Source organism: Phascolarctos cinereus, unplaced genomic scaffold, assembly GCF_003287225.1.
Source record: "Phascolarctos cinereus isolate Bilbo 61053 unplaced genomic scaffold, phaCin_HiC Scaffold_3;HRSCAF=262, whole genome shotgun sequence".
NCBI classification, from domain to species: Eukaryota; Metazoa; Chordata; class Mammalia; order Diprotodontia; family Phascolarctidae; genus Phascolarctos; species Phascolarctos cinereus.
The window spans coordinates 204,037,046-204,049,373 of NW_027555736.1; the positions used below are offsets into that span (position 1 = coordinate 204,037,046).

At 39.5% G+C, this 12,328-nt stretch overlaps 1 protein-coding gene across 2 annotated transcripts in view; it reads left to right on the forward strand.

The window, feature by feature from the left end:
• The window catches only part of SLC24A4 (solute carrier family 24 member 4), a 286,363-nt gene extending 276,591 nt beyond the window's left edge, over nt 1-9,772 (forward strand). For both annotated transcript variants that reach the window (XM_021000345.2, XM_021000344.2), the window contains exon 17: nt 112-9,772. In XM_021000345.2, coding sequence (XP_020856004.1) covers nt 112-264 — 153 coding nt within the window. In that variant the 3' untranslated portion in view covers nt 265-9,772. The remainder of the gene's footprint in view (nt 1-111) is intronic.
• The last annotated feature ends 2,556 nt before the right edge of the window (nt 9,773-12,328 follow it).

Here is a 12,328-nt window from a genome sequence, read left to right on the forward strand (position 1 = left end):
GCTGAGTCCTTGGGGTTCTTATACATTTCCCTTTAGTTGATATTTTCATTTGAAAGGGCTCATAGCCCTTGATTGTCTAAGAGGCCTAACATCTTATTTGTTTGCTTCCAGGTACTTGGTATCCATCTAAATAAATGGAGACTTGACAAGAAACTTGGCATCTACGTGTTGGTGCTCTATGTCGTTTTCTTGTGCTTCTCGATAATGATAGAGTTTAATGTCTTTACTTTCGTCAACTTGCCAACGTGCCGAGAAGGTGATTAAAGTAAAGCCACTGCCCCTGGGAGGGAGACCAAGCTGTCCTTGAGACCTCACGAAGAGGGCATTTTCTCTGAATTTCCATCCCAAAATATGAGCATCTTTCCTCCATCACCAGCTAGCAGTCCACCCTTTTACTTGCTGGAAGGAGGAGCAAATGATGACCTTTGGTGGGTTATAGGAACTTTAAGGCCTCTGAGGCTTTTCTCTCCTCTTTGGAGTTTCTCTCTCAAGGTCGCCTGATATGGAGGAGAAGGCGTAAAAGGAGTCTCCCAGAACACTGAGCCTCAGGGACAAGGAGAGATAGTTAGGGTCTCCTTTTGCACACTACAATGAGCAAGACTAGTGTGTGCCCCTTCCCTACAATCTCTGTTACCCCAACACACAGCATTTGTCTTTCCCTGCTTCACATTAATGCTTTCAGAAACAAAGCAGTCTAGTAAGTCAGAACTCTCCTTGTCTGCTTTCAAAGTACAAACGTTGCTCTCGAATTTCTCTGCTGGACTGGGAAGCCAAATTACATTACATGGCATGCACTGTTGAAAACTTTTACTTCCCCTGGAAAGGCTTGCTTTATGGAGGCCTGTGTCATCGGCATGTTGGAGTATTCAGCGATGACATTGAACATGCCATCACTTGTCCTGAAACCTTTGAAGAATATGCACAATTCTTACAGTGGAAGATGGAAAAGTGGCAACTGCCATCACCTACAATGATGCACTTGGAGTATGAGCTATGAAATATTTAAAAAATAACACCTCTGCAGATAATCATAATTGAATATGTCATACCACCTGGAAGGAACATGGTAGAAAATGAAAAAAGTCATGCTTGTGGGAAGGCAAGCCTATCTATAACATTTTCAGTGGCACTAAAAATTTAAGCTAGAGATAGAGAAGACAATAAAAAAAAAACCTTAAAATTTAATTGGGTGCTAACTCAGTAATACAATGGAAATTGTCATGAATAGCTTAAAAATGTGTTTCTTACATAAACACATTCTGTATCTTCTATGTGACAAGTTGCAACATAATTTGGGTTTATCATTGCGTTGTTAACACTCTACTATCGAAACTAGGCCATTTGTCAAAACATTTAGTTGTTGAGCTACTCCACCAATTTATGATACATCTCCATGCTTTGTGAAGTAGTGCCACGATTAGTGAACAATGACAAGAATAGAGATGTCCTAGCCCACAGATCTCTTCATCTGTGTAGGTAAAAGCTACTATTAAAACCATAATTTAAAGATCCAAATTACTCAGACCTCGTGGTATATTTTATGTGAGATGCCAGATATGGTACATCAATTCAAAATAGATCCAACAGTATAGTTAACAATTTTTTAAACTGCTATGTAGCTCTGAAATGGATATTTAAAAGATTTATTAAAATAAACCATTCGAGCTTTCTTTTAAAAAAGCACAATTAATTTTCTACATAAATTTTTTTATTTTTTCGATGTTTATATAGCAAAAGTCTATATAAGATTACCAAATATTTGATGCATTTTTAATATTTAAATATGTTGCACTTAACAATAATAGGAGCTACCCATGATCATTTCAAGAAAATCATATTTTAAAAGCCCACAAGGAAATAGCCCCTCAGTGAGAAAAAGAGTGAGTTTCCATCAAATAGGTAATTCCTGAAGACTTTGATTACCCTGATCTATATATTATATTTAAGGGTTTTAAGGGTGGTGTCAAGGCATGACAACATTTTCCTGTGCCTCTTCTGAATTTCAGTAGCCTGAATTTTCATAGGAAGAAGCATTCCTGTGTTTCTCTCATCAGTTCCGTTCAGCATGCATGGGTCTAAGAAGAGAGTGACTGATGCATTCATTATCCCATTCTCCCTTCTGATTCTAAATCAGTATTAGTAGTCACACCAAGTCCAGGCTTTAGGAGGGCTGCTATCTAAACACTGAACTATCCAATCTGTTAGTGGACCAGAAGGCTCTGTAAATAAATCAGTGTATAGGGAGTTGAGGACTCTTTCCCTATGGTGAATTATAAAAACAAACAAGTTTACTCAGAATAGGGAAAACTTGTATAATTTTAACTTATGGCTTGGTTCCTGTGGGAGTAAACCTTTGTTTATTCAGGCTTTAGTAGAACTTCATCAAATACTTGAGTGATCTATAGGCTGTCAAGGCCACATCCTACAATTGTTCCTCACTCCAAGATCTTGCTGAGGACTGCAGTAGATTTTTAGCAAAGTGTCAGAATAAAACCTAGGCTACGTGGTCCCAGCCAAGAGGGACAGTGTGTCAATATGGAAAAAATACCATGCTGGGGCAGCGTAAAGAGTTCTGAATTTAGAGGTAGCAAACCTGGGTTCCTCTGCTAACTTTCTGTGTGACCTTGGACAAATCATTTCTACTTTCTGGGCCTAAATTACCTCATCTACCAAATGAGAGAGTGGAACTAGAAAATCTCAGAGGTTAATTCTAGTTCTAACCTTCTATGTTGTAGAACTTAGCTGTCACACACCACCATCCAATTGCTGATTTACCTTTATGAAGTTTAATTACAAGGTAATTCTAATTATAAACCTCCTCAGAAAATAAATTTGAGGTAGGTGTTGTTGTGGTGGGTTTTTTTTAAGTAGTCTATTATCATGATTCTTTTAGAACTATAATTACAAGTACACTATGGCTTCCAAGTAGAAAATAACAAATGTGTTTAATTTATGAAGTCCTTGTACTTAGTTTCCTTCTGAATTCAGCGTGCCGATGAAACTCCCTTAAAGCCCATATATATTTGTTGCACATGTGCATACATATACTTTAGGTGAAAATATTATTTTTAAACTGAAGCATAAAGTAAGCAACAGAGCAGTACATATCACATGCAAATTCTAAAGAATTTGAATAATTAAGGTTTCATTTTTAAAATATCTTTTACCATAGCCTTCATTTTATTCCTGGAGCCAATTAGCGTATGGAAATGTCTATTCCATAAACAAGGAAAATTAAAGATATACAGATTTCTAATCTCAAGGAAGAAAAATAGTTCATTTTAATAGTATAGCTTTACAGGGGTGGGAAACCTGCAGCCTTGAGGCCACATGTGGCCCTCTAGGTCCTCAAGTGCGGCCCTTTGAATCCAAATCTTGTTCTGTGAAGTTTGAGGACCTAGAGGGCCACATGTGGCCTCAAGGCCGCAGATTCCCCACCCCTGGTAGAAGTTGCCCATAATATAGCAATCTGGCTATTCTGTCACCTCCGTTGCATGAAGGTGTGGGACTGTCTAAGAAGTACTAAATTTGGAGTCAGTCATTTGGATGTCCAGTATGATTCTGCTATTTTTTTACCTGAGTCACAAAGGCTTTCCCTTTCTGGGTCCCAGTTTCCTGACCAATAAAATCAGGAATTTGGACTTGGTTAAATGACCTAATAGTTCCTTCCGATATTAAAGGCTGTGTTTCCTGTTCTTGCTACAGGGAATTTTAGGGGTGGGGGTGGTAAGCTGTGATTTAGGCACCTGGCCTAGAGGTGAGTTCTGGACCAGGAGTGATGGGCAAATTGTACCCATTGTAGTTTTCTCCCTTGAGTTAACGCCACCTCTGTTTTCTGTTACCATCCTAAAGTATGCAGTTTTCCCAACAGAGTGCTCAGTCGATCTCGGTCTTGCCTTGTTAGCCTTCCTTGTGAAACTTCCTTCTTCTGTCTTCCATTCTGATTGAACGTGTTTGGGGTCTGACATGGTGTTACATGCCTGTCATCCCTGCTGACGGGGCGACTTGAGGTTGGTGGAGCATGAGCTCGGGAGTTCTGAGTTGTGGTAGATGGAGTCTATGGGTGTCCGTACTAAATTTGGCAATAATATAATGAGGGGAGGAAGGAGGGATATTAGGCTCATCTAAGGAGGGAGAAAGTAGCCCAGGTCACAACTGAACAGGTCAAAGCTCCCATGCTGTTCAGAGTGAGTCAGCCGGTGAATGAACATGCATTTCCAACCTGGACAAGAGAGGAAAACCCAACCTTTTAAAAAAAATGTTGGTTTTTTTTTAAAGAAGAGGCACTTAAGCTGTTTGGTTAATTTATATTGTCGTCATTGTTTCCTTTCACTTCTCTTTGTGTTGTTCCTAGGCCTAGGGTGGCAGACAGAATATTAAGTAATCATTAAACATGCTCACCTGGCCAAAAAGAGACAGCAGTGGCACAGTGACAAGAGTCCTGAATTTGTAGGCAGAGGACCTGAGTTCAGGTGCCAGCCTTACCACTTGGTTGTCATGTGTGTCACCTTAGATAAGCCATTTCAACTCTTTAGGCCTCAGTTTCTTCCTCTGTAAAATTAAGAGGTTCAATTAAATAGCCTGTAAAGTCTTTTGAATTGATGATCGTCAGTTTGCCTTTCATTATGAAACTCGGTGATCGTCTCCAGAATCTGCATTATCATCAGAGTGGTCCTTTAGGAAGCACCTTTAACTAGGAGAAGAGAATTCTACCAGAGATGGATCATTGTCTTCTGTATGGCCTAGGCACAGGAAAAGACTTAGGATCTCCAAGCATATGCATTTCCTTCTTGTGACAATTATTTAGGGCAAGATGCAAGGCAAGAGGAAGAACAACCGGGGCTGTCCCCTTCGTGCCCAAAGTCTGGCCTTCCTGGGGAAAAAACTATTTCAGCTTTGGTAGGATGGAGAACCATTCACAAGGGTCCTTCCTTCCTCTCTACCTGCCTCTCTTTCCCGAAAGTTGGTTCATCCCAGAAAGTGAGGGTGGCTGTTGTGGAGTCACCCGAGTTCAGAAACAGTAAACCCTTAAGCACACGCAGAAGGCCTGACATAGCGAATGAATCTCCCTCCACCCTAGTTCCAATACAGAGCCTGGCACCTCTAAGGATCTTTCTGAAGTAGATCTACTCTTATCCTGCCTATGCCTTCTGTGTGTATGAAATTTATTTGTGTTATTTAATTAAACACAACTTCAGGGTCTCCATTTCCCTATTTTGAAACCTTTGCTCTGTAAGGGAGACAAGAAGGCCTTTCTGTCTTTCTTAGGAAGTCAAGTTTCTTGCACTCTCCACATTGAACTCTGTTTGTTTCTTCATGGGTCCAGGGAATGGAAATAAAAATACTGGAAAAAAATAGATGCACACTTTTTTCCATTTCAGATAGGTTAGCAATATGATAACTAATGCTATTCAGGAAGTAGACCCTTAATGTTTGTGGAAAGATTTAAAGAACCATTGGGCAGAGTGAAGAGAATGCTGGATTTGAAATCAGAGGAGCCAGGTTTGAATCCTGACTCCTCTACTTACTAGCTATGTTACCTTGGGCAAGTGACTTGATCTCTCTTGACTTCAGTTTCCTCATCTTAAAGATGTAGGTATGGAACTAACTGATTTGTAAAGGCTCTTCTGTCTCTCTATCTGTGGTCCTAATGAATGACCTTTCTGTCTGATGGGAACAGAAATCTCCTGGGATTCCAAGCACCTTTCTTTTGTGGTATATCTTCCTAATATCCATGAATATATCTAAAACCATTGGAAATCATATCTATAAACATTAACCTACTAATCAGGGTAAAGTTTGCAGGTATACTCCAGGTACTTTAATGAGTTCATTATCATATCTTTCTTACAAATATTAACCAATTCCTGGATTTTTATTAGAGTAGTTTGGGTGAGCGCATACCTGCCTTCTACTCCAATCCTACAGTTCTTCCCCACCTCAAACCTACCATTTCCGTGATAATTGTATCCGCATTGTTTAACATGCTAATCTGAAAAGTATGTCATCAAAGTTCTTGGCTTTAGGAGTTTAAGAATTCATGGTTTCATCCTGATTAATAGGATCCCAAGAACTTAGAAATCATGGTATCAACAAGGAAACTGAGGTCTGGAGGTCAGAAAAAAACTCCCTTGACTCATAATCCAGCATACATTCAACTGCAGCTTGTGTGTTTTCTGTTCTCCTCAGCCAGCCATGCAAGTCCCTCTCTGTGGAAAAACTTCGTTAGCAGCTTCCTTAAAATTGTAAGAAAGGGCCTTTCTAAAAACCACTAATTTTTGAATAATCTTTTCTAAATATCTGTGATGCAGCCAGTACTGGAGTGAAAAGATGAGTTTACCCCACATCCATTTCAATTCTTATACTCTTAGTGAAAACAAGCTTAAGTAGTTTGTCAGTGATGTCCTTTATCAATTAATAACAACTTCTTTCCATCAAAAAATAAGCTTCCAAGATAGATAACAAAACATTAGCCTGCCATGTTTTGTTCAGTGAGGATAATTGGACAAAAGACATATTCATTCATCAGGACCCCATTCTAACAAGAAATTTTGGTTTGGTTGTGGTTAATTTGTTTAAAAAACACCACAGGCTTGGATTTCAAACCAGAGAATTTTGGTTCAAAACTTTGCTCTCTTATTTGCCTGTGTGGCAAGTCATTTCTCTCCAGGCTTTAGTTTTCTCATTCTTGAAATGAAAGAATTCATAAGATCAAAGATTTAGAACTGAGGTTCAGTCCCCTCATTTTATGCATCAGAAAACTGAGCCCTAGAGAGAGGGGTTAAGTGACTTACCCAAAGACACGAAAGTATAATGAGAGAGAGGTGAGATTTGACCCTAGGTCCTATGACTGAATCCTGTGCTCTTCCCATGTTACCATGTTGCTGGCCTCCAATATCCCTTCCCAAAGAAAATCTTATAATCCTATGAGTCTAAACAGAAAGGCTCATTTTATACTAAAATTAGAAAATGCTGCTTTCAAACATGGAGAAGTTATGCATCCAGTATAGCTTAGAGGAAGTATTAATCTTAATAGAGCCACCATTCCTTTGCCAATCCCCATTCTCACTATTCTGTTGCCCTCATCATAACAAAGAGAACTATATGATATTGATGATCAGATTGTTTTTATAGGGTCATATGTTTAAGAAAACTTTGGCATGGAAGAGATCTGTAATTCCATCAACATGGGGAGTCACACAACTCTGGTTTTCCTGAGTTGCTAAATCTAAAAATTTCATGTAATGGCCAATCATCTCATAATGAGCCTCTCAGAATTTAGCCAGGCTGGTTCTTAGGTGATAGGTATGAGTCCGTCCTCAAAGTCTTCCTAGATTAGTAGAACCTACCAGAGCTAGCTCTCTGATGGCATTGTCATAGCCAGGGTCCACCTGCCTCGGAGGAACATGGCATCATAGTATTTAGAGCTGCAAGAGAACTTAGAAGTCTTCTAGTCCTAACTCTCCTTCCATTTTTCAGATGATAAAACAGGCTGAGAGGTTAAGATACTTGCCCAAGATCACACAGATATTAAGTAGCAGAAACTGGATTCAAACACAAGCCTCCTAATTCCAAATCCAGCACTTCAGATACTTCAGTGAAGGTTTAAAACAAAAATTCTTATTTTTAATGAAAAACTTTCTAGATCTTGGCAATTTTGTTTTTAATGATATGTTGCATTCCTTTCATGCCTCTTGCGGATTCATCAGCTTCCTGTAATGCTGTGTTTCTGAAGTATTCTGCTCATATATGACATTGGTGTCCATCAAAGGGTTCAGCTGAGGGCTTGCCCAATTTGTATGTCTTCCTCCGTTCCCTACATAGTGGTGGCTGGGGGCGGGGGAGAGAGAATGCTTGATGTCTAAACTGATTAGCACAATGTTGAGAGGAAAACAAACGTTTAGGAAAATTAAAAATAAATACTGTGCCCATGGGAAATTAAGGAACTCGACTGTTGGAGTTAAAATTCTGGAATCATCTGCTCCTTATTCAGACTAATTCTTAAAATAACTATCAATTTAATCTGTATATAATTCTACTATTTGCCAGAATTCACACATAATTTCTCATTAGCTCCATTGGCCAGGACTTTTTCAGTAATGCATCAAGAAGGTATATGACCCTAGAAAATGCATTCAAAAAAAAAGGAAAACATTGCAATTTGCTGTTGGTTTTTTTCTTTTTAATTCACACAAGATTTTGCTGGGTTTATCTTTATCCCCCAAAAGAAAATACCACTTCAGTAGTCAATAAAGATTTAGCCTTCCCCGTCCCTAACCCAGATCTCCGTGTTGATGTGTTTTCCCTTACAAGTAGGGAGGAACAGAGCCATCTGTCATCCTGTGACCTTGAGATTCATCATAATGTCATATCATAGATTTAAAGCTTGGAAAGAACCTCAACCAATTGCCTAAAAATTAAAAAAAAAAAAGAACCTCAGAAGCCATCTACTCCAAACCCCTCATTTTACAGATGAGAAAACAAGCCAAGAGATGTCAAGAGACTTGCCCAAGATCACCCATGTAGTGAAAGAGGCAGGATTTGAACTTAGATCCTCTGACTTCTGTTGAGATCAATGGGATCATTTAAGTAACTTGCATAATTCACTTTCTCTCTCTGAGCTTCAGTTTCTTCCTCTGTAAAATGACAAAGATAGATTAGATGACCTCCTCTAACTCTAAATTACATGACCTTGTAAGTCAGCAAAGCTTTCCCATAATAGAAGGTTCCAAAAGTTTTTAAGCCCAGAGCATCTTAAGCATGTACCTTTTATGTCCCCTTAAAGGAGTAGGGAGATTGCAATGCAATTGCAGTCAACCTGGCAAGCTATCCCTCTTCTCCCCCCCCCCCAATGGTATCATGTATGAACAGAAGCTCAAGAAACTGCAACCTGCCAGCTTAAGGCATGGGAGGAAGAGAATGGAAGTAGTTCCATTGAATGGGACATTTGTTTTTCGTGCTGTTTCAGAGATGCTGCTGAACCTTCAATGCAGAGTACTTTGGTTGGGAGTGGCAGGAGAGGAGAAGGCAGGGTAGATTTGCTTTCAAGCCTCAGGACAATTGCCAAGGTGAAATTACCACTCAGCCCTTCAGATTACAAATAGAAAGACTCTGAATGACTTAAGAAAATGGAGAGGGGCCTTCCAGATGTGGCAACTCCTGGGCATTTGGGGCAGAACCCAAAGAAAAGGTTTGGCAAATGTCTGAAATTCAGGCACAGAAAGCCTCCACAGGGGACTCCCCTTACCACTTCAGTCCTAAGGGCTCAAGCAGCAGGGAACAGCTGTCTGTGTACCATAAATGGTCTGGTCTGAGCCTCTGCAGAAACCCACTGATTTACCAAGTAGCAATTATGTGGCAGGAGATGATTTAGATTCCACTGAGTACCAAGGATGCAGCTCTTTCCAGGATGTGTTCATCGTCAGGAAAGAACCCTTTATAAAAATACAGCTTTTGAAGCCACCACACACATCTTTTTGTGGGGTTCATCCAGGCTTTTCCATCTTGACTCAAGTACAAGATCTCTTTGATAGGCAGGCAGGGGACAATGAGATGGGAAATGACATAAATGCACTGTTATTTATTTTTTCAATGACTATGACTTTCTGCACTGTGAGTACTCTGTGATGTGGGGTCCTTAGTTTAAAAAAAGCTGTCATTAAATCTGAATGAATTTATGTTCTTTATTTTAAAACATTGGCATGATTTTCTGATTATTTTTTATTGTGAAGGAAAAAAGCGTAGAATAAATATGAATTCAGCCTTTCTAAGACATCTAGCAGTCAGTATTGTGATGCAATAGCTATATCAAAATCTGTGCACTCTCAATAAAATGAATGAGCACAATCACTGTTTTCTGCTTTGTGAGGAGCTCTCTATCACTGGAAGTCCTAAAGCAAAGCCTAAATGACCACTTGTCAAAGAAATACTAAATTCATGCTGCAATTCTGAGTTGTTAGATGACTTCTTTTTTAAGGGCAATTGGGGTTAAGTGACTTTCCCAGAGTCACACAGCTAGTGAGTGCTATGTGTCTGACACCAGATTTGAACTCAAGTCCTCCTGACTCCAGGGCCAGTGCTCTATACACTGCACCACCTAGCTGCCCCTGTTAGATGATTTCTAAAGTTCCTTCCAGCTCTTAGATTTCATGTTTCTCTAGCATAGATTTTTCAGGTCAGATAGATACAGTTTTCATTTTTTAATTAAAATGACCTCTTGGGGGTCATGATTGTTATAAGCATAATCTCTTTTTGTATGGAGGAAGAAAAACCTCCAAAAAAGGATGAAGGTTAGAGAATTTTAATACTAATAATAATAAACCTGATCAAAATCCTAATGACTTAATTTTGTCAGAATGAGTGATTCCACAACAACCATAAGCCATTCCTGCCTAATCAAGACTGTCCTGTTGGAACTGCTGATAGAGTTAGCAAAATCCCATTCATTCATTCATTCCTTCAACAGATGCTTATGAAGCAACTAATATGTTTATTCAAGACACTGCACCAGATGCTGAGGGTACAGAAAATAAATAACTTAGAAGAATAGAAGACTGAGGTTGGAGGAAGGCCATAAGATCACAGGATTTACAGCTGGAAGAGACCTTAAAAAACATCTAGTCTAATCAATCCCTTCATTCTAGATAAGGAAAATTAATGAGGACTTGATTACTGTCTTCAGAGTTTTAAAGGACTGTTGTCTGGAAGGTGAATTTGATTTATTCTAATTGAGTTCAAATCTGGGGTCAGATACTTAGCTGTGTGACTCTGGACAAGTCACTTAACTCTGCATCAGTTTCCTCATCTGCAAAATGAGCTGGAGAAAAAAATGGCACACCACTCCAGTGTCTTTGCCAAGAAAACTTCAAGTGAAGTCAGAGTCAGACACGACTGAAACTACTCAACAACAACAGAGTTCAAAAGGCAGAACTAGGAGGAATGGAAGCAAGGCAATAAGCATTTATTAGGCACTTACTGTGTGCCATGTGCTATGCTAAGTGTTAAAGATGCAAATACAAGCAAAAAGACAAATCCTTGCCCTCATGGAGCTTACATTCTAATGGGGAAAGATAACATAAAAGGGACTGGGAGGGGGGTGTGGTAATAATCACAAGAGGCATGGTATAAAAGTACAGAGAGTGAGAAGTAGATCCTAGAGGAGAGGTACTCTGACATGGTCAGCTAGGTGGATAGAACAGTCAGGATGACCTGAGTCACTCTGACACTGTGACAGCAGAACCAGATTAAAATGGAAAATATTTAACAAAATAAATAAAAATAGAGAAAACATAGGTAATGTTAATTTGTGGTTTTCCAAGTCAATGTGCAGGGATTCTTACGTAGGGGTTTAGTGGCCTCTGTTTCTCTTTAAGTTTGACACAACTGATCTACACCACTGCAGGCAGTACCCACATTGATGGGAGCACAGAGACATTGAATTATCATTATTGTTATTGTTAACATTACTCTTTCTTTTACTGTCACTCCTTTGCACATTAAGGCTGGGATAACTGATACATCCCAGGTCCAGTTGACAAAGAACATCTGTCTTGGCCCTCAACATAAGAGGGAGTAACCCAGTGAGACTTCAGCAAAAGCCGCAGGTCTGCAGGAACTAAAAGAAAGACTGAAATGCAAGGGGGAAAATATGTTAGGTGTAAAATATGCATTCACCACCCCAGAATAGGCAGGAGGCTTGAAGAGGCCAGGGAGACAAAGAACTTGGTTCCATAGACTTTGAGATTCCTGAAGGATTATGGGAGGTGAAACTGATTAAAGTGAAACTAATCACCTTAAGGTAAGATGGAGGGGCTTACTGGGGGAGAGGGTTTATAAATCTTGCAGGACTGTGGAAAAGAAGTAAGACTTCAGATTAAACAATTTAACACATGAAAAGAGTTTATTAGCATTTACAAATTAGTTACTATTAAATAATAACAAATAAAGGGGCAGCTAAGTGGTAAAGTGGATAGAGTGCCAGCCCTAGAGTTAGGAAGACTCATTTTCCTGAGTTCAAATCTGGCCTCAGACACTTACTAGCTGTGTATGACACTGAGCAGGTCACTTAACTCTGTTTGCCTCAGTTCCCTCATCTGTAAAATGAGCTGGAGAAGGAAGTGGCAAACCACTGCAGTATCTTTGACAAGAAAACTTCAAATGAGGTCATGAAGAGTCAAAAATGACTCAACAAGCTCTGACATGGTCAGACCACCACTGGAGGACTGTGCTCAGTTTTGATAAATACATTTTAGAAAGAGCATTGATAAGCTGGAGAGTTCAGGGGAGGGCAATAGGAATAGGAAAGGATCTCAAGGTCATGGTATATGGG